The sequence below is a fragment of the Epinephelus lanceolatus genome, chromosome 1 (assembly GCF_041903045.1).
Source record: "Epinephelus lanceolatus isolate andai-2023 chromosome 1, ASM4190304v1, whole genome shotgun sequence".
Lineage (NCBI taxonomy): Eukaryota > Metazoa > Chordata > Actinopteri > Perciformes > Serranidae > Epinephelus > Epinephelus lanceolatus.
Genome location: NC_135734.1, coordinates 12,344,547 through 12,367,454, shown reverse-complemented (window position 1 = coordinate 12,367,454; position 22,908 = coordinate 12,344,547). Strand labels below are relative to the sequence as shown.

Sequence of the window (22,908 nt, the reverse complement as noted above, 5' to 3'; positions counted from 1 at the left end):
ACACACACACACACACACACACAGATGCAAAATGCAGCCCTACAATAAGTAATTTCTGTAACTACTTGGTAGTGCCACTGAATTACATACAGAGAGCTGTTTCTAATATTTAGCCTCCCATCCCTAACCTAAAATTGGGTGGAAATAAACATTAAAATCACCTGTTAGTGTAATGCAATACAATTTAGGGCTTCAACTTATTTTCTCAATTATTTGATTATTCTTTGGTCAATGAAAGAAAATACATGCCCATCACAATCACTAAAGCAAAAGGTCCTATCTTTAAATTGTTGAATTTATCCATCAAACTCTAAGTGATATGCAATTTACTATAGGCTATATTATTATTATTATTTTTTTTTTTTTGTAGATTGACTCAATAATTAGTCGGCTAATTGTATCTTAAAAGCAAACAAACCACAAACTGCAGCGTACAAAATGAGCATGCAGTTGTACTGACACTAATAAACTGACCACTGATACTTGCAAATTAAAATCGACAGAATTTCTAATAATAATAATAATAATAATAACATTTCAGGGGAGAGTTATGCAGGAAGTAAACTGAGTAAAAGGAAAAAGAACCCCAACAATAAAGACCAATAACAGCACTGAAACAGATGAGCAATGTTGGCAGCTTACTGCCCTCCAGACCACACTAATGCAAATAAGATTAAACAATTAATGTAACACAAGAAATGAAATGAAAGACAATAACAACAATTATGATAAGATGAGACATGTTGAAAATAAAACAGTGGGCTTTTTTAAAAAGGTACATTTTAAGAAGTGACCCTCAGACAGGGAGTTCCAGAGCTGAATGCAAAAACCCGACCACCTTTAGTATTAAGCCAGGACTGAGGAACAGTCAGCATACGTAGCCCTGACACAGGATCTAATGCTGCGTCCTGGCTTATAGGGGAGTTTATAAGCCCACTTAAAAACATATCTCCAAATCAGCATGTGCATATATTCTTTACAGTATATGACAGTCTAGCTTCTACATAATGAATAAATAATGTCAGATATGTAGAGGGTAAAAAATGGGAAATAGGTCATAGCATATCATAGGACATGCAATTTTTATGTCCTCTGTGTCAGCACTTATTCACAAGATACCACCCAATGATCAAACTAGGACATGCCTTCTGAAGAATGTAGCGTTTATAAAGGTACATTTGGGCTTGTAAATAAACATAACATTAAAAAAATTGAAGGAAAAAAAAAGCGATACTTAAAGGTCCAGTGTGTATAGTGGCATCTATTGGCAGAAACGGTGTATAAAATAACTTTGTTTTTATTAGTGTACAATCACCTGAAAATAAGAATCATTTTGTTTTCATTACCTTGAGCCATTTAAATCTACATACAGGGTAGGTCCTCCTCCACAGAGTCTGCCATGTTGCTTCTACAGAACAGACAAACCAAACACTGGCTCTATAGGGCCATTTGCATGCTTGCATTGGCCACTGAAGTTCTCCTTCACGCTTGGCACACCGGAGAGGTTTCAGTTCTGATACCTCACCACTAGATGCCACTAAATCCTACACACTGGAAATTAAATTGAATCATTTTTTCCCCAAAAAATATCAGGCTCAAGGTCAGAAAATTATAACACAGAAAACACCACAGGTGACAAATGAAGAAATATACTCACACACTCAGGTCAGTCATGAACATTGCACTAATACCCTTGCAAAAATACAGGAATAACGCTTTTTAAGGGTACATTGTTATCTATGTTTTTTCCCAACAAACAAGGCAAATTACTTTTTAACCTACTTTTTAACTATGTTTTTTTCCTTTACTTGCACAGACTCCATCAGCACAGGAGGCTTATTGTTAATTATTCAGACAACACGCGGTGTGTAAACAAAGCCTTTGTGGTTTCAGATCGATTTTCTAGAGGGCCTCTCAATACACACAGCAGGAAGGGCAGAACTACATCAGAGATGATAAAAGTCAATGGCTGGATTTCTCCTCAGGGACACACAAGCAGTAAGCAAAGAATGTAAACAACGGTGTAAGCTACTCGCTGAATGTGACTCTCATTCAATATTTACAAGGCCGAGGATGGAGGGCATGCCTAAAGGGTGTGCACACCAACTGCCATCACTTAATAAAAAACTGACACGTGATCCCAAGCTTGCCAATGTAGAGATGGAGAAATATGAAGTGACTGCAGGAATGAGTTCACAATTCTCAGTGTACGCAAATTCAGTTCTGTGACCACAGTGCTAGCAGTGGGTTCCATCTTGGACTAATATATTACTGTAATGCTCTCAAAGTGAAAAACAGGAGGCTTTCCTGTTTGTTCCATTCTGCCAACATTGCATGAATGCATTACATTGTGGGACGTTTAGCAAAAAGGACTGTACGGGACATGGAAAATTAATTGTATGATTTTTTTAGGGCACTATATCATGTACAGCCAGCAAATAGGGAGTAATTTTGGACCTATCCAAACAGCATTGGACGGGTAAAAGCTAATCAGGACTTTGTTAAAGGAAGTAAACAGATAAAAGGTACTCGGCTCACTGTCAAATGAGGAAGCATTACTGATTTGCGTAAAGTAAGTAACATTAATGCTAACGCTACAGAATTAAAAATGTATTTGGTGCATTAGCTAAAAGTGTCAGCAGTAAATATATGCTAGCTAACAATGTTGCAGCCGACGTGTGGATCTTGTTGACTGGTTGATGGATGGAATGATTAGTGGGGTGATCAGTGTCGCTGACTAACATTACTGAGCTCAGTGCACCAAGTGAAGTAAGCTTGACCTGGTTTCGGTTCCCATCGGTTATTAGTCTGACAATGATAAGTCTCTGGGGGCACCGGCAAATATTTCAGGAGGTTTGGTAAAGTAAGCACATATCTGGGCTAAGAATTCCATTTCAGTTAAATGACATCAGCATATGAATTCCCATAGATTAAAAAAAGTTAATATAAAGTAGGGGTGGTGGAAAAATCGATACAGCATATTTTGCAAGGCAATATTATGTTGATTTTTTTAATAAATTATCAATATTGCAAATATAAATTAAACTTTGATAGCCCAATAAAATACTGAGATCAACTGCTTTTTCAGTCCTCTAGATCAGTGGTTCCCAACTATTGGGTCATGGTCCAAGTTTGTCAAAAACACATTTAATTTTTAAGTGTGAATTTCAGAGAGCTACTTGACAGAGACAGCAAACTAGCTCAACAACATGGCCAAAGAGAAGTATAATGCCTGAAGTGTTAAACTGTGTGGACCTTGAACTAATGATAAAGGAGAAATCTGGACCCCATGGCTGGACCAGTTGGGAGCCACTGCTCTAAATACATGCAGCTATGATAAAAATGGTTGAAGTGAGATGAACAGACTAAAAACGTTATCTTATTACATAAAAACAGATGTTGACAAAGTTTTTACTTAATTTGAAGTTAAAAAATGTTAATAAGTCACAACATATCACAATATATGTTATCACAACACTCAGCATATTGCAGTACATTTAATCTTGCAATAATATTGTATTGTGACCAAAGTATGTGAGTATATTATCGTGATAATATCGGATCAGTGGGCATCTGGTGATTCCCACCCCTAATACAAAGCTAAATCAGTATTACTCGGGTTCAAACAGAAAGCAGACAACTTCTGACTGATTCTGCATTCATATGCTTCTGCAGTTTCAAAAAAAAAATGTTAAAAAAGAAACTAGCTCATTTGAAAGACTGTTTTGAAGTGTTCAACTGATTTATAAAGTAATGCATTATACATATACAATTAAGAGTTAAATAAAAGCCTAAATAGTTAAAACTGTCTCCTGCTTTCTTCTATACATAGAAATGCCACTCCATACACATGATGACTGCATTGTTCTCTCTGAAACAGCAATATGTGATGTGGAAAAGCTTGTACTCTCACCAATCTTCATTTTGATGAATAATAAAATAGACTAAATACAGCCTTAGTTGTTCTTACTTGAATATATAAGTTTAATTACAACACAACTCTGATATCAGAGAAGACCTTGATATAGCATGTTACACGGACGGTCATACCAAAACCTTAAAGAACAATAATTTCAGCCTGAAACAGTGTCTTTCCCACGTCATTCACATCACCAGATAAGAGTCAAAGCATGTGTGTGCATTAACAAAGTCGAACACTTATCTTCCAGACAGTCAGGAGCCTCCAAAATAAAGCATACTACAGTGCAAAGGGCACTGATGCTTCTCATGTCCACTACATGTAAATGCACAAACTAAACATTCTTATTAAACACAAACACTTCTTCATAGTCACAAATTTCTTCACAGTTTGCTTTTTATTTGCTCATGTTGGCACAAGTTGGTGATTATGAATTTTAATCTGGGTCCACTTCACATTATAAACAGCAACTACTATTTTGAGGTTCCCTAAAAATGACCCAATTTTTTAACAGAAGGTGCAAAAGTTGTCCCCCAAATATTTCTGAAATTTCCTACACTGCACACACACAGTATTTGCTGCTGTCCCATCGTTCTGCCTGCCTGCACCATGTGGCCAAGTCATTTTTTTCAAATCAGTATTCACTTACTTGCTTGTCATCCCTGTTTGTTTACCTCCTGCTGCCACATCATATTGTGATCCATGTTGCTTTACTGTCTGTGATGTCAGATTAATCTCCCATGTTACTATGATATTATTGCTTTTTGTTTTTAACCAGCTGTCCCTTGGGGTTAAGTTAAACCTTAGATAGCTGGATAATGGTGGCACACAGCTACAGACATCAGTAATCCCAAAAAATAAACATAAACATACTCTGTGTGTTTATGGAGTTAGACTCTAAAGGTCATTATGCTAGAATTATATAAAGCTTGATTCACCTTCAGACCTTGAGTCATGTAATAAATTATGAATGCAACAGGAGTACACAAACAATGTGAGGTGTTACTCTGCATGTTTCTGCTCTGTGATGAACTGTAGGTAGTCATCCATGGCAGGGACCACTACCAACGATTTGTGTTCGACACAGCAGATTTTACATCATCAAATACAGTAATTCAAAAGTGGCAAAAAATCAGTATTAAGGCTATAATCTAAAGACTGTAGCCCAGGATGTCATGTAAGGCTCAGAGCCACTCCACAGGCTGTAATTGGGAGGGCGACTGTGTTTTCATGATGTGTCTGACATTTAACTCCTGAACAGGCATTGCATTTCAACGGTGCTGCCAGTTTAAAAACAGAAATGTTGAGTTCATAAACCCTGCTGCTGCTCCACTTTAGTGCTGTACCCCTTTAAATCTGCTGAATCATTCATCAGGTACAGCCACAGCCTACATGCCAGTGCAGTGTCACAGTGACAGATAGGGGACTGAAGCAGTAGGGAAGACACAGCCTCCACTGCGTAGAGTGTGTGAGCTGCAAACAAAATAGTCTGTGGGATTCCTCTGAAGGGGATGTTTAAAGGTTTGGAGGAGGCCGAGGTTTTCTTCATGTCGGATTTGGTGCTTGCATTGCAGGAACGTACCCTGTTGATTTGATTAATCAATTTATATTTATGTTTATAGAGTGTCATAAAATCCTGAAAAATGCCCAAAACAATTGTGCAGAACCCAAGGTGACGTCCTCAGATTGCTTGTTTTTTTGAACCAACACTCCAAATTCCAAAGACATATTCTGTTTACAATTATATACAATTATCAGACATCTGAGAGGCACAACCAGCAGGTGTCTCCTGCCTGTTAAATGACTTAAACGATTCATTCATTATCATAATTGCTAGCAATTACTGTCCAACAAGTCTTCCAAAGTACACAACAAAATCAGTTCTTTCTCATTACCTTGCAAACAGTGGCACCCCCAAGGGGGGGCCATGGCCACCCTCATATAATTGCAGCCCCCGCTCTACAGATATTGAGTGTCATCGACCCATATCTTTTCTTGCAAAAAGTGGGGTCGAGATTTTACTAAATGGCAGCAATATTTCCTTACTGTGGCATTCCTAACAGCTAGAGGTGCTTATCATGTAAATGTAAACTAAGGGTCGACTGATTTATTGGTTTGGCCAATTAATTAATTAATTAGACAGGAAGTTTTGCAAAACATCATTATCGGCAGATCTCGGCTCTGATGGTGGCCGATGGCTGCGCAGCCTCCATCAGTCACGTGGGGATGTACATCCCAGACCAGAGCTAAAGAGGGAAGGGTTGTGCTAGAGCCATAGACTGTCAAAATAATACCCACAACATCACCTATTGGCTTGTGGACTTCCGTATTGAAGCCTTAAATTCAGCATTTTGGCTGTCACTATTTCGGTTTTTTGGAGCCAGAAGTGACCATATTTGAATGAGAGGCTGGCGTCGTGAAATGAGGGTTGGACCTAACTGAGAAGTCAAGGACACTATCGGCAGACAGCCTGTCACTCAAAGCAGCCACCCTTAATTATGTGCAACTTAAAGCATTAATAAAATGCAAACGGGTATGTTAGAAAAATTCACCACCCCTACAGTAGTCATGAATGTTGAAATCAGCTATTGAGACCAAAATTGTGTTAAGTTGGGCATTTTAACATGGGTGTCTTTGGGACTTCTGTGTTGGCGTCACTCTTTAGCCCCGAGATTGCTGCTGGGTTAAAATGAGCAACAATGGCTGATCAGTGGGTACAGCTCCAGAGAAAGCAGGTCCCTTCTGCTGTGTGACTGTGTCTATGTGTATTGTTCTTCATTTTAACATTTATTTACATTCATCTTCTCCCTTGACCGCCGATTAATCATCTACTGGCTGTTTCCTGTTTCAAACTATCATTATTAAATTAGCCTTTAAGAATTCCATCATCCATCGACCTCTAATTTAAATGTATACCATACTTGAACAAGCGAGGCTGGTTGGAAGGAAACTAGAGAGTAAGCAATCTGTCTGTAGAACAGATAACAGTCCATGTCTGTGTTTCGGCTCCCTCTAAACAGCCATACTTTTTAATTGCATGCATTTCACTGGGTTAGCTCGAGTCACATCACAACAGCCGTTCGGTGCTGATCAGTAGCTTTCATTTTTACTTCTAAGGGCCTAAAATCCAGCGACCAGTTTCAGCAGATTTTTGCAGCTGCTGCCCCCTCCACCCCTCCTCCTCCCCCTCGTCCTTCTTTTACACTGCTGAGAGATTCAAGTCTGTCAGTGATCAGGCTCTCCATTGCTACTCTGGGCTTAAGCGTTTGCTTTAATTACATCTGCCACACAGAGCAAAATATCTCTTTTTGTGATAAAGCTCTCACTAGGCTGTTTCTACTCCCTTTCTCAGTAGGATGCAGAGGAGATTTTCATTAAAACAAATGACTAAAAATAACTCAGCTGGGGTGGTCTAGAGCCTTTATTCTTGCCTTTCCAGGGCATCCAAGTGATCATATCACAGCTCTGTTTCCATTTGCCTGGCCCTGCCTATCCCCTTGTTGTGGGATGAGGATGTCTAAAGGATCAGCTGGATGCCCTGCTGTGTTCTCGTGTGCAGCATATTGCTTTTTACTCGGCTCTGAAAGGAATTAGGTCAGCACATGAAACATTCATAAAAGATACATTATGTGTAAATGGCTGACAGCTTAAGTCAAGTAGCTCTCCCCAACATGCCTTGCTCAGTTGCTGGGTAGATCTCTGCCTCTGCTGCACACATAGTAAACTGTCTTTCTGTCTAAAAATGAAGCATATCATTACAGGTGCACATTCACCCCCAGGAGTTACTACAAATGTGTGACATGCAGAGTGACATCCATTTAAATTCATAAAGGCAGCGTTACTCAAGTATAAATCATGGACATAGAAAGCACAATGGAGCATGAAAGCAAAGGTCTGCTTGGAGAGAGAAACAGTAAGTTGGCTGTGGATTACATGCAGAGCAGTAAACACAGGCAACAAGCCTTTCATCTCTTTGGCCATGGCTTCAGCACTGCTCTCTTTTTAATGTGGCCTGTATTGTGGAGGCCGTGAACACACCAGAGCAGCATTTTTTAAGTCTTACAATATGTGTGACATGGTTGTTATTTGGAGATTCAAGATTGTTTAGTTGTTGGGGGAAGGGAGACAGTGTGTGTGTGTTTGTTTGTGTGTAGTGGGGGAGGGGGTAGTGCACTTCACCATTTCTGTTTTTGCTGTCGTTCATCAAGCCCTTACATGGAGACAAAGACTATCTTTCTATATTCATTTTTATCTGTGTTCTCTGAAAAGGAAAACCAGCCTTGAGACAGAATTAGCACATTACTACACATCATGCTAATTACATCCTGGAATTTCAGATAATTTAACCGTGATTCAGAAAATGTATGATAGTAGCACATTTTGAGGATGATTTGGTACCAGCCTATAAGCTGACTGTCATCATGTGAAAAGCCCTACTATTTCTCAGGATTTTCATTTCAAACTCAAAATCATAACCATTCTTTTATTCATGTTTTTCAATACTTCTGTATTTAACCTTGTCCACTCTGTAGGGACGCTGGCGTTCCCGGACGATATTACAGTCTTTCAGAGGCTGTAAATTTAGCACAAAATGTGTGTTACACATGCTGTCAAACCAAAAATTGCTGCAACAATTTATGAGACAGGGAAATGGTCTTCATATACTTCCATTGTCCAAGTCTGAATAGGCGCCTAACCAAAACACAATGATTATTACATATGTATGAGTAAAAAAAGTTGATAAACCCTGCTAGGCTGCATCTCAAATTCAACTTCAGGTTCCCAGCTTTCAGATAATGTATACAACTTCTATGGGGCATCGTAGGGAGGTATGGAGTATATGAAGTTAAAGACCCTAAAACTTGGCTCCAAATCTTGAGTATTTCTCTACATTAATTATTCATGAGTAAATTAGCAACAGATACAAAATATATTTATTGGGAGTTTAACACATAACTCAGCTAATCTGCTTCATCAGGACTATGTGGGTGTTGATTGGTAAGATTTGACACTGACCAAACAACCCATAGATTCTGATTGTGTTGCTAAACCCTGACAATAACAGAAAACTGAATTAACTACAACTGTTCTAAATTTGGCAAGAGGGTTGTCGGTTCGATCCCGGGCGTGGGAGCCCTTCTGTGTGGAGTTTGCATGTTCTCCCCGTGTCAGCGTGGGTTCTCTCCGGGCACTCTGGCTTCCTCCCACAGTCCAAAGACATGCAGATTGGGGACTAGGTTAATTGATAACTCTAAATTGTCCATAGGTGTGAATGTGAGCGTGAATGGTTGTTTGTCTCTATGTGTCAGCCCTGCGATAGTCTGGCGACCTGTCCAGGGTGTACCCTGCCTCTCGCCCAATGTCAGCTGGGATAGGCTCCAGCCCCCCCGCGACCCTCAAGAGGATGAAGCGGTTAGATGAATGAATGAATGTTCTAAATTTGGCAGTAATTAGTGTGTTCACGTAGGATCCCTCACACTGAGAAGCTAAGAAGATATGATTTCTGAACCTCAACCAAACTGAGACACAGTTCAATGGCCTGCTCCCAGCTCTTAAAGCCACTATAAACAAAATCTTTATAGTAACAATGGATCACGTGTAATGAAAATTGTTGATGATGAGATGACGGATATGGATGATCACCATACCTGCCATTCAGCGAATATGCTAAAGCCAAAAACACTGTATGCTATCATTTTATATTCACATTACAACCTGTGTAAATATCTGTATGCACACACACACACACACGCACACATATATATGTATATATATATAGATATAGATATGTGTGTATAATACTAGGCCTGTCAGTGCTTGTCTCTTCAGTGCAGCCTTACTTGTAGTCAAGCTGCCTGTGACGAAAAATAATGACACCACTGTGCTTTTAAATGGCTCCTTTCACTTTTAAAAACTCCTAGATGGCTCAGTTGAAAAGTCAAAAGTAAAATGCATCTTGTCAAATGGAAATAAATTATCACAGAAGTACTTCTGGTTTGAGCTACAACCGACTAGCTGAGCAACAGGTGCAGCTAATAAGGCTGGTGTCAGCGGGCAAACAAATCACCAATTTAATAACTCACAGTACACATCAAATAAAATTTTCCCAAAGATGGCTTCTGTTATTGAGGGTAGTTTTAATCACATTGCTGTATGTTCAAGCGTTCGATTTTCTGATAAGTTTGGTTTTAATTAGTTAATTATTGCTATAAAACTGGGATTTTACAACATGATTGACGACTGTGTTAGCCAATCGGTGTGCTCACATTAAGTGGCGCTGGGCAGCTGCCTCTGTCTCTGTCAGGCTCACCCTAGGTCTGGGTCTGCAGTTGCCTGTACTGGAAAGCAGCATGACAGCAAGGAGCACTCACTTAGCACTGAAACGTCACCAGAAGTACACTGAGTGACACCACACACACACACACACACACACACAAAATACAACTGCTTGACTTGAAGAATCTATGTCAACTGAGGAGTCTTAAACTGATGCTTTGAATCTTTTAACGGTGCAGCCCTGGTGGTTGGCTGGAGCCTGAGATCTAAGATTTTCATTCCCAGCCACTGCTTCTCTGTAACTGGGTTTCCATCCAAATGTATTGCAAATTTTAAGCGAATTTTGTGAAAATGCACAAAAGAAAATGCGAATTTATGCATGTTTCCATTCATTATTGTTTTGCGAGTATTGGGAGTCAACAGGTCGAGCAGTAGGTGGTGCTTCTTCGTGAAAAATAAAAATAAAAATGCAATTACCGGCACATCCATGACTACAACGAGATGGAGAGCTTCCTTGGGAACTTCTTGGCTATTGCGAGAGCTCTCGTCACACTCATATCAGCGTTGTCAGCATAGCCTACATAATGCCGTGATGTCTGTGTTGGTACACCAGGCAGCGCACATGATGCAGCGGTATTCAACATGTCCAGTCTATTCGGGTAAGCTGTGAAATACACTCACCTGACACTGGAGTAATTACCTCTCTCTAAGTTCACACAGGTGAGTGTGTGAAGTAGAAGTAGGATCCGGTAGCCTACGTCATTGTTTATTCACTAAATCTGTTTCCATTGCCAAAAGTCGTATTTTAATATATCGATCGATCGGCTAATATCGATACACTGACTTTTCCACCCCCTCCAAGCGTAAAAACTTTTTTCGAATTTCTAGCGTTTCCATTCAAGTGTTTTTTCGCAATTGTTGAAAATGCAAATAAAAATAGGTGGATGGAAACCCGACTTGTAACTGTTGTGCATATGACATTAAAAAACTTGAAAACTTGAAAGTGCTCAGCGGCAAACAGCAGACAGACTCAGTTAGAGACTAGATGGTGAACATAGCAGAGCATTTAGCAGCCAGACAATCAGATATTTCCCTCATGAGTTTCATTTCCAAACTTGAAGTCTTCAGCTCCAACCGACAATGACTCAAGTGACATCACTAGAGTCTATTCTTCTGCTCCATCTGGAACCACAAAAGGCTTTATACGACTTTTTTCTTTTTTACATCACTTTAATGAAATCAGCGGAGTCCCCCATTAAATGAACAAATAAATGGGTGGAAAGATTAAGACTTTGGTTGGGGATTTGATTAAAAAAATATGTTGATGGGGTTTTGTTGGGTGAATTTGGACTCGTGATCTCAGTATTTCTAAAATTCTTGCTGTGCCCCTGTACCTACAGTATGAGTCCCCTACATAGTGATGTTAATGTCCTTTTATGTCATTGATGGAGGGTGATGTCATGTTTTGTCCTGCCTCTGTGCTGCTCCCCGGGGCCCTGTAGTCAGTGGGACCCGGGGACGTCTCAGCATAGTGCATAATGGCATGCGAGATGAGTTGGCACAAAAAAAAAGAGGTGCTTTTGAATTAGCCAGTGTACCACTGAGTCTTGGCCAGCTAATAAAAAAAGAATCAATGCTGCACCAAAGACTCAAGGGTAAAACTCACTGATGGAACAACCTATTACCGTCTCAGCAAAGTCACATTCTCATCTGTAGTCCTAGATTAGTCACATCACTTCTGCAATGCTCCACATTAATCATCACCATGCTGTCTATGCTAAATCCTTCATCACTGCTTTCCGATGCTCTACTTTTGAAATGAGATGACATGAGATCCAAAAAACTCTGAGGAGTTGCATCAGCTCTAAAAATACCCACAGAGGGGTATGAAGTTAAGCAAAGTTTGGTTTCCTATGTGGAGTTTTACGTTTTAACCTCCTCTGATTGAATTTCAAAATATTTCGAAGCTGCCTGCACAGTGTTCATCCCTGTCTCAGTCTGAGGGTTGATTTGACAGTAAGTGACTATTCACTTAAAGCACTTCCCACTTTAGTCTATTCCAACTCCTCTTAAGCCTTGCAGTATATTGCTGAGTAATCCTGAGAAAGTGTCTGTGCTTCCCCACTCTATATGCAGCATGACCTTGTAAAGACCATTTGTCCCTATTCTGTGTGAGAGGTCTGGTGACTGCAGTGCCGGACTCGCTGTGACAGTGACAGCTTACCTCATTTATGCAACATCTATCTATCTGCCAAGTAGAGCCCTCTTGTGGCAATTTCACCCACTGATTCACTTTCAACTGCTCTTGATCCCACTTAGCAGCATTTTTAGACCTCTCCTAGCAGGCAGGTGTTTAATATGTCTTTCATCAATTCTCCAGACTCATCTAGGCTTGCTATTTTCACGAGGGTCCACACTGCAGACTTAATGTCTTGGCACAAGGTATGTCACTTCCATTAGCTGTTATCTGATCTTTCTTTCTTCATTCTTTCATTTAGGGATTTAATCCTGTTTATCAGGTTGAAAGAAAATGTACTGTCTTGTAGTGTGCTGGGTGTAAAATAAATACTAAGTTACCAAAATAAATCCATCCTGGTTGATATAAAGTACACATGAAGCCCCTGACAGAGGTCTAGCCTAAGACACTCAAAATACTGGCAACACCCCTGCAAACATGACCTGTGTGGGGCTGCTGCGACTGGATTTACCTCTCAGCAAAGGTGAGCGCGGACAACCAACCCTGAAGCTAATCTTTAACAGCACATTAGCTAACGTTTGGAGGGCATTGCAATGAAATTCTGTGCAGACATACATGTTCCCCCAAAGATGAATACTATTGATTTGGTGATCCCCTGACTTTTCTTGTGTTGCCACCACAAGGTTCACATTAGCTACTTGTTTTTTGAACTGCAATCACTTTGGTACTGTGTCACAGCTTTGCATTCCTGGTCACTAGCTCTATTCTGCACGCACAGTCACTCAGTCACTCATCCTGCCTCTCTGCCATGCCTACCTTCCAACCAATCACCTATCTATACTTTTCCCGTTCCTTTCTGTCTACCTTGCCCAAATGGTCAAGCCAACTCGGTTCATCTGTTCCTCATACAGTACATATACCTCAGCCTCTTAGTCACTCCTTGCCAAATTGTTCTTCGCCACTCATGCAAGACTCTCCATCACATTATTCCGTACTGATTTCCTATTGTGGACCCTGCCTGCCTCTGACCTGCCTGCTTTGTCTGATGCCCAGTAAACACCTCAGCCTTTTGTCCCTGACCACAAGACCTGCTTCCGCATCCTTGGTTCCTGTTTGCCTGTGGCTGCTTGGCGTTTCATCTGACAATGACACTACAGCGTGAGTGTTTCAGTGGGCTTACCTGTGGTTTCCTGTGGTCCAGAGATTGTCACCGTGTCTCCACACTTGCCATTGTTTCTGTGTCCTGTTAGTACTTACGCGATCGCTTCCCCACCTTCCACCTGGCCCGAACCGCCCTCTGCCTGCTCCCTGCTGGTTTGTATGTTTGCACTATTTATTTACCTGGTTCCAGATTTTCTGCCTCCTTGACTGCGTCCCATGCCTGCTCCTCCCCAGTACCGTTGCCTGCTGTTGAACTGAACGGTGTTTGTTGGCTAGCACCCATGCTCACTCACCTGCCTCTCAGCCCAGTTCGGCCTGCCAAACCAGCCGGGCTGCCAAAGACTCTGTGAAGGGACTTTGCTAGAGAGTTGGACTGTATTGTGGACTGTTAACTTGCCCTGCACTGTACCTGCTGAGCTGTCACAGTAAACCTCATTACAAACACATCTGTTTGCTGCAGTTAGGTCCAAACACCACTGTTACACACTGCTCTTGACTTTGCATCTGACCATGAGGTCACAATAGCCTGTCAGTCTCAGATATACTTTTTCTGTGGTATGTAGTCATTATTAGCAGGCTTATGTGCTTACCTAAGACGGTGAACATTATACCTGGCACAGTGGTGCCTTAAGACAGCCTCACAAAGCCTCACAAAGCCTCTAGCATGGCCGTCAACTCTAGTTTGTGGCAAGGTCACATGACTATTACCCTCTAACCGAGCATTAGGAGTTAAATAAACCATAAAAGTATTCCTGTATTGCTTTTATATGATGACATAAATCATACAAAAACAAGCAAGTCACACACTCCATGCATGGGGGCCTACTCTTTTCCCATTGGCGGACAGACTTGGGGTCCAGAGATGTCAGATCCGCTCTTGGACCCTCAACAGTATCCAGAGCTACACCCTCAGCCTCTTACCAATTCTGTTATGGTGCTTTTCATGGAGTGTTAACAAAAATTAGAACACTAGAATACATTTTCAATGAGCTCGGCCAGTGCTGTGGATTTAGTCACCTTTATGACATGATCAATAGCCAAATTTTTTAAAGCTGAAATTTCCATAGAAACAACTGTGTACAATGGAAGGGACATTGCTTTGTTATTTTTCTCTGATACCGGCTGTGCACACCTTTCATCAGATCTCTTAGTGTGAAATGACTCATGTAGCTGTGAAGAGATTTTGCACATGTTCCATGTGGAGCTGAACATGCATGTAGGAGTGAGCTGCCAGGTGCCAGGTTTGCTATTCTCTCTGTTCAATCACAGCTCTGAATATGGAATGAGACAAACTGGCTCATGTATAGGCTTCCTGATTAATAAAACATGAGGCACCCTGAATCAAATAAAAGGAGTCCTAATCTCCTCATCAGGCCCCTTCTGCCTCCTGTGACTGAAAGAGAGGACTAAACTGACGCCTATCAGTAGCTGAGAGGTGTGGATGCGGCGGTGATGGTGGTGGAGGGTGTGTAGCGGTTGGAGGACAGCAGAGCAGTCCAGGGAGAAAGCCTTTCATGTTAGAGCAGCATGTCAGATTAGTGCAACAGCACCAGCTCAAATAGGGAGATGAGGGGAGCTAGAGAAGAGACTCCTGCAGGCGCCTCGATCATTTCTATTTATATGCATCATAAAAGATACCCCCAGTTTGATGCTGTGTTCAGGCGACTCTCTAACATCAGGGTGTCAATAATTGTCAGGACTTTACCATAGAAGCCTACTTGTTGTCAAAATACCTTAAATATGCACATTTTGACAATAAAAAATAAACATCCATTCTATGTACTATTCATTTCTAATATTTCATTTCATGCAAAGGAAATTTAGGAAATTCCACTTCAGACTAATGAGTCTTGCTTTTGTTGTTTTGGCCATCATTTCTAGTTGTAAATCATACTTATCGAGGTACACTACTTTATTTGGATGTAAAACTGAAAGTGAATGCACCTGAATTGTGACCAATAATCTCTTGTTGCGTCATCAAACTGTGTGCACACAACCACTGTAACACCAAAAATACATCAAGCAGCGGCAAAGTATGGCTCACCTCACTAATTACATTTTTCTGTGGCCAGGAGGCGTGTTCATGTGTTTCAGGTGGGAGGAATTTTTTTGTAACATAGGTCAACATGTCACATGAGTCACAGGGCTCTGCTTACTGAATGGCTGTGGGTATTCTCTGGCCACAGTTCGCCACTCAAAGGTAAACAAGCCCAGCTTTAGTTTGGTTTCGGTTTGCCACATAATCAAATGCCACATTTCATTGCCATTGCATGGCAGCTTGCTGCAGGCTGCATTTGCCACCACTTGCTGTGTTTCCAAGGTAAGAATGGTAGGTGAAAGTTAAAACAGGAAGTGTAGTGATTTTACGTTTTTGTCTAAATGTGTTTTTTTTTTCTTACAGCCCATCCAGTTATCCAACTGCTAAACTTGCTAAAAGATAATTCCCAGATCTTAGCAACTAACTTGTTGAGTACAATTTTATCATATCCTTAATTAGCCTTTCAGCCTGCATTAACTGATTTTATTTGGCCACCTCTGAGAAATGCAACAACACATAAAGTTGCTATGGCTAACTTGTTCGCAAGCTAGTCTAACTTTGTCTGCTGTTTTGTACTGTGCAGATAATGTAACTGGTTTTTCAAAGCTTTTTCACTGAAAACAACTGCTTGCTGTGATAAGAAACAATGCGAATAACGCATGGTGGATGGCTCAAAACCAGGTTGCAGCCTTAACAGCCAGACCGCGGGGCACCTGCGCCTGGTGAAATTGTCTCTTCTGGTTCTCTCATGGTCAAGATGGAAGCAAAGAAGAAAGAATTGACTTATTCATTCTGTATTGTGCCTAACCTTGGATCATAACATATCAGGAATGGAATTAATCTGCAGATACTCCAGTTTAAAATGAGACCAGCCTTTTTGAGTTAGTTTGTCAGTTTTTGAGCCACAACAAAGGCGAAATGTGGCCTGCAATAAGGTGGGTTAAGGTTTGTTTGTTTTTAGCTGTGCCAATTTCTGAAAAATTTGCGGCCCCTACTAGCAACATGAGAAAGTTAGGAGTCAGCACACAATGATGGTAATAAAACAGTCAGTGAAGCCAGTGAGAGATTAGTTGCTGACAGACAAGGTACACACACTCACACAAACACACACACACGACCAAACAAATGACCCCCTCCAGGCTTGCACCTAGCAGACACCATAAAAATATTGATTAGTGCAGCTTTAAGTTCAGGTCAAAGCAGATCCAGGATACTTTGCTAAAACTGACAAATTACACATTAGATATTGACTACAACTGTGAGTTCACTCAAAGCCAAACCCATTTATTGGGTATATCTTGTATGGCTATAACATTGTTGCTTGATGAAAGAATTGGGTAGGTGCATAAACTAATGTGGATACATCAATTTGGCTTCATTTTAAAAATCACACTTGCCTTCACTGCCAGCAGACTGTAGAAGTTGGATAAATTTGAGTCATTCTGCCAAGTTCTGTTTGAAGGCACGTTAAGTGTCACATTGCACCCGCGCCGTCTCTCTCCTGATGAAAGTAATGAATATCCACTTGCCAATGACTGCATATGCCAAAAATTTGAATGCAGCACAAGTTCCACCTTTGGGCTAAACTGTCTTGGCTGCACTTGCTGTTCCGCATTATTCCTAACACAGCTAGTAATGTACTGTAACCTGTATACGCTGAACAAAGTGCTTATCACATGCTCAAAATGAAATTATAGTAGGCCATATAAAGAGATTTTAATCCATAGCGCATTGTTCTGTTCTCCGTCTGCTGTTTCTAGCTGGTACAGCAAAGCAATGTCAATTCTGTGAAACATGTATTCAGGTTAAATCAGAGTCCACTGTGTTCAGACGACTCTGGGATGAGCAGTATGAGAACCTTAAAAGTATTGAGTCTGCACAAATGACAAGAGATTTTTCTGTTTTGGTTGTGGCTACGTGCCATTGACAAAATGCTTGCATCATTATCAAAGCATCACGATAGAAGGAGGAGGTCATTTGTATCTTAAATCCTGTCAATTGTGCAGCTGATTCACTGTGACATTGCCCAGCTGGGTGCCATGATAATGCCACCACCAGAGATCTGCCACTCCCCCTTCCCTGCCCTTTACTGGAGACAGTTCTTCAAGTGCCAGTACCAAAACTGCAGTAGGGGTGCCAGGGCTACGAAAGGGTTAGCACCAAGCAGAGGGGATGGAGGGGTGGGGGGAGGGCAGGCGGGTTTTCAGTGCTGCATTGCCCGAGCCATGTCTGCCTGAAGCTGCACAGGAAACGTCAGCCTTAGATGAAATCTGTTACGGTGCTTTAGGGGGGGATCTGGGTGAATTTGATGTTAAGCCTAACACGGTAATGAACAGTATATCACAGGACAATCCTGCAAGTGTTGTCTCAGGGTTGCACATACACCAACGCTATTATGTAACCATAACAACCACGACAACGTGACAAGAACTGGATTCGAGGGCATGAACACAGCAATATCCAAGAGAACTTGAAGATCCTTCTTGCAGTATCGCTGTGGCCCTCATATCTAAAGATAGCTGGCCCTGTCAAATGCTCTGATGTTCAAACAGACTGTAACATCACACACAAGTGAAAATGAAAGTGTAGCTCAATATGTGTGCTATAATACGAAGCCAAGAATCCTGTCTCATGTATTATACTGCAACCCCCGCACACGTCAGACTGTGATTCAGTAACTGAGCCCCTTATTTGTACAGATACAACAGCTGTACAGTATCAACTCATCACTTTTTCTGCTGACACTCTGTCATGTGACCAGTTGAATCTACAGTACGTAGGTAATGACTGCTGGCAAACATCAAGGGCCTGCAAGTAAAAATGAGTGATTTATCACGCTTTCATATCGATCCACTGTTCAATACCTTTCAAAACAGTACACCTTCGGACTGCTGCTTGGGAGCTGTTCAGCAGCAGTGAATGCCGGCCCAGCGATTCCCAGTGGAAATGTGAATCCCATCTCGCAAATAAACACGATTCACAGTCTAAGTGGCATTTCACTTTGAATGGCTGGCTGCTGTACATCACCGAAGGCATTGAACAAGGAAAAAAAAAAAAAAGATCAGTAAGTGGAGCAGACAAACACCATGTCGGCTCACAGTTGGAGAGCCAAGTGCTGCCTTCTGCCATTTGGATCACCATGGAAACAACCAAATACACAACCAGCACTCTCATGAGCTTTAACTCAACATACTGCAGTCCATGTGTGATGGCAGGTTACATCCTATCTTCCCATGCTGGAAGTATACAAATACAAAAACAGGATCATAAAACATACATAGAGGACATTCAGTTTTGATATGCTGGTTTTCATTGCACTAATGGCATCAACTGCAGGCGGGCCTAACTGACAGCTATGGGTTTGTTTAGGGTTGTCAATGCAGCTTGATTATATGGAGAGTAATAAACGAGGCAAGGGATGAGACCAGATAACATGACACTGTAAGTAAGCATATGGGACTGCAAAAGCCCTGAATCAGGAAATCAATGCATGTTATTATTGATATAAAATGACTATACCACTGAAAAGACATACATTTAACTGGTATGACACCAGTTGGACAACATCTCCTGGGTAATGTTGCATGACACAGTTTTCCTTGATTCATCCAGTATTAATGGAACAATTTCATATATAAGGCCCACAGCACAGCACAGCAGTGATTATATGTAGCGGATAGTAAATGACGCACGTTTACACAACCTACGTTTGTTGCATACAAATGGAAAGGGATCACCGCAGATGGGATCGGCTGCGGGCGAGCCCCGACATCGTGATGTGTTTCCTATTCAAGCACCTGCCAAAAGCACAACCTAACGAGCAGATGACAGATGTCCAACATGCGTTCAGCCCCCCACCTCCTCTCCCCCCTCTCCTCTTACCTGCTCTGTGCGCGTCCCCCAAGCGGACCTCGGTGATGCTGCTCGGGTCACTCTGAGATCTTCCCCGCTGCAACACGCAATCCTCCTCCAGCCCATCCGAGGATGCCATGGTGAATAAAGAAGCAAAATGCAAGACTGAGGGGCGGAATCACCGTTAGCCAAGGTCACCGGCATCAAGTGGTGGAGCAGATCTTAATGTGGTTGGGCTGCTGCAGCTGCAGCTCCTGGTCCCCGATAAGCAGCAGTGCTGGGGAAATCCATTACGCGCGCAGCATCATGCCTCCTTCAAGTGCTGCTCGTAAACCCCTATATTAACAATCTAAACTCGTGACGTTCATTTCGTTTTAAAATAAATAAATAAAATCGTCCCGGTATTGCAGGGGAGCTTCTGATGCATAACATCTGTGTAACACAAACCTCCTTTTCAAACGCTGTTATTGACGTCACACCCCCACTGACTTATTAGACCAATTGCAATTGCAGTGACGCTGCCATGGTGACAAACATAGGCTAATATATCTACAGTATGAGTCACTGCACTGTACTGATATGTCAGGAGAAAAAGACTAAATCAGCAACTGAAACTAAAGGTTCTCTGCCCACAGTAATAACTCCATCTTCAGCATTAACACATGTGCGAAATGTTTGGGCCGGAGGAAAATGTTGTTCACTTAACTGTACAGCTCATTTTTCTGGGTGCAAGCAAAACTCTCATCAGCATTTTAGGGGCAATTTTGCGTATTGGTGGCTCGTGGCCTGTAGGCCAGAATATCAAAGTGATATGTCCTACAGCCCCTGAAGGCAGCGTTGAATTCACGTCCGCTTGGGATTGGTAGGAAATGAGGACTTTCTTAATGACATTTTCCCACTGGACTGAATCATCTACATATTGGATAAAGTGTGAGGGCCTACAGCCAGAAAAGGTAGAATGTATGCAGCTGTAAATGGGCGACAACCACAGTAGGTAAAATAAAACACTTGCTCTCTATTTAGTTAGCTGGTTGTTGGACCCCTTTTGCCTTCAGAACTGCCTTAATTCTTCAGGTCATAAATTCAACAAGATGCTGGAAACAACCCTCAGAGATTCTGGTCCATATTGACATGATAGCATCACCTGTTTGCTGCAGATTTGTCGGCTGCACATCCATGATGTGAAACTCCCGTTCCATCACATCCCAAAGGTGCTCTATTGGATTGAGATCTGGTGACTGTGGAGGCCATTGGAGTACAGTGAACTCATTGTCATGTTCAAGAAACCAGTGTGAGATGATTTGAGTTTTGTGACATGGCGCGTTATCCTGCTGGAAGTAGCCATCAGAAGATGGGTACACTGTGGTCATAAAGGGATGGACACGGTCAGCAACAATACTCAGGTAGACTGTGGTGTTTAAACCATGCTCAGTTGGTACTGAGGGGCCCAAAGTGTGCCAAGTAAATATCCCCCACACCATTACACCACCACCAGCAGCCTGAACCTGTGATACAAGGCAGGATGGATCCATGCTTTCATGTTGTTTACACCAAATTCTGACCCTACTGTCTGAATGTTGCAGCAGAAATCGAGACTCGTCAGACCAGGCACTGTTTTTACAATCTTCTATTGTCCAAGTGAGACCATATGAACTGTAGCCTCAGTTTCCTGTTCTTAGCTGACAGCAGTGGCACCTGGTGCTTCGACGTGTTGTTGGCTCAGAGATGGTCTTCTGCAGACCTTGGTTGTAACCAGTGGTTATTTGAGTTACTGTTGCCTTTCTATCATCTTGAACCAGTCTGGCCATTCTCCTCTGACCTCTGGCATCAATAAGGCATTTTCACTCAGAGAACTGCTGCTCTCTGGATATTTTCTCTTTTCCAGACCATCCTCTGTAAACCCTAGAGATAGTTGTGTGTGAAAATCCCACATGATCAGCAGTTTCTGAAATACTCAGACCAGCCTGTCTTGAGTTGCTGCCACACAGTTGGCAGCTTGGCTATTTGTGTTGACGAGCAGTTGAACAGTTGTATCTAATTAAGTGGCCGGTGAATGTATTTTAAAGATGTATGCAAAAGAAGTTGATCCTTAACGTGAGCATTGCATACAGGGGGCGTACTGACCATTGGGAAGTGTCCACAAGGCTCCAGAATGGCCTATTCTAGGCTGAACTTGCCGGTGGCCACCTTTACAATATAACTTTTTTATTTTTTGTAATAGACACAGATTCTGTTTACTCATATTCCATACTGCAATGTAACATTGAAAACAAGTATATACAAATACAAATATACATACACACTCACACACATAATAAGTCTATCAACTGTCAGGAAAGGCGAATATGTGAAAGTAAGTTTTGAGACCAAATCTTTTTTTGGGCATTTTGCCTTTAATGGACAGGACAGTCAAGTGTGAAAGGGGTAGAGAGATAGGGGATGACATGCAGCAAAGGGCCACAGGCTGGACTCGAACCCGAGCCGCTGCAGCAACAGCCTTGTACATGGGGCACCTGCTCTATCCACTAAGCCAAAGACGCCCCGAGACGAGATTTAAAGACGTGAACAGAGTCAGCTGATGATGCTCAGTGGGAGGCTGTTCCAGAGCTCAGGAGCAAGAACTGAAAAGGCTCGATCACCCTTTGTTTTTAACCTGGACTCTGGAACAGCTAGAAGATCCAGACTAGCAGACCTGAGGGGCCTGTTTGGACAGTATGGTGTGAGAAGCTCAATTATACACTCCGGTGTCAGATCATTGAGAGCCTTGTGATTAAATGCACTTTAAAATGGACTCGAAAAGAGACTGGAGGCCAATGCAGGGAAACCAAAATAGGTGTGATGAGTGAGGATCGTTTTGAATAAAGACATCTTAATTTTTCAAGGGCATATACTAGCAAACCCACTGCAAGAGGGCAAGTAATTTACATTTTACATAAACGTCTTTTCAACGTCAAGTAATTAATCAGTATAACTTTCACACTGGACTCCAGGAGGAAGTCTCTCCTGCTCTCTTGCGCGCACACACACACACACACACACACACACACACACACTCATATAACAATATTCACTCTCTTTTAGCTCTGTTTTTGGTCACAACCAACTTCTGAGGAATGTATCTGTCTCTTTAGCTGATGAATGTTCCATTATGTTCACCAACTCATCTCTAACTGTGTCTACTATTTTCTCCTGTACCTTGTCTTCTACTACATGTAGTGCCTTTTGTGATGCCACTATGAGTCAGCAAAGTCAGACATATTGAAATATGTCTCAGCTTGAAGCACTTAGTAAGTAAAGCAAAGGTGAAAAGATTTTTTTATGGAGGACATTGGTGAAGAAAATAAAAGATTAGCCTGGGAGAATAAGCCATGTGAACAGGTCAAAAGAGTAAGGCTAAAGCTATTGTATGGGATTTTAACCACTAGCACTATGGAGAAAGGTTAATGAGTGCATTCCTATTTTGTT

The 22,908-nt window shown here is 41.6% G+C and overlaps 1 protein-coding gene across 1 annotated transcript in view; it reads right to left on the bottom strand.

Annotated features, from left to right (window-relative positions):
* phactr3b (phosphatase and actin regulator 3b) overlaps positions 1-19,746 on the bottom strand; it is a 65,318-nt gene extending 45,572 nt beyond the window's left edge. The window contains exon 1 of the mRNA XM_033627022.2: positions 19,474-19,746. Within this exon, the coding sequence (XP_033482913.1) occupies positions 19,474-19,582 (109 nt within the window). The 5' untranslated portion in view covers positions 19,583-19,746. The remainder of the gene's footprint in view (positions 1-19,473) is intronic.
* Between the last annotated feature and the right edge of the window lie 3,162 nt (positions 19,747-22,908).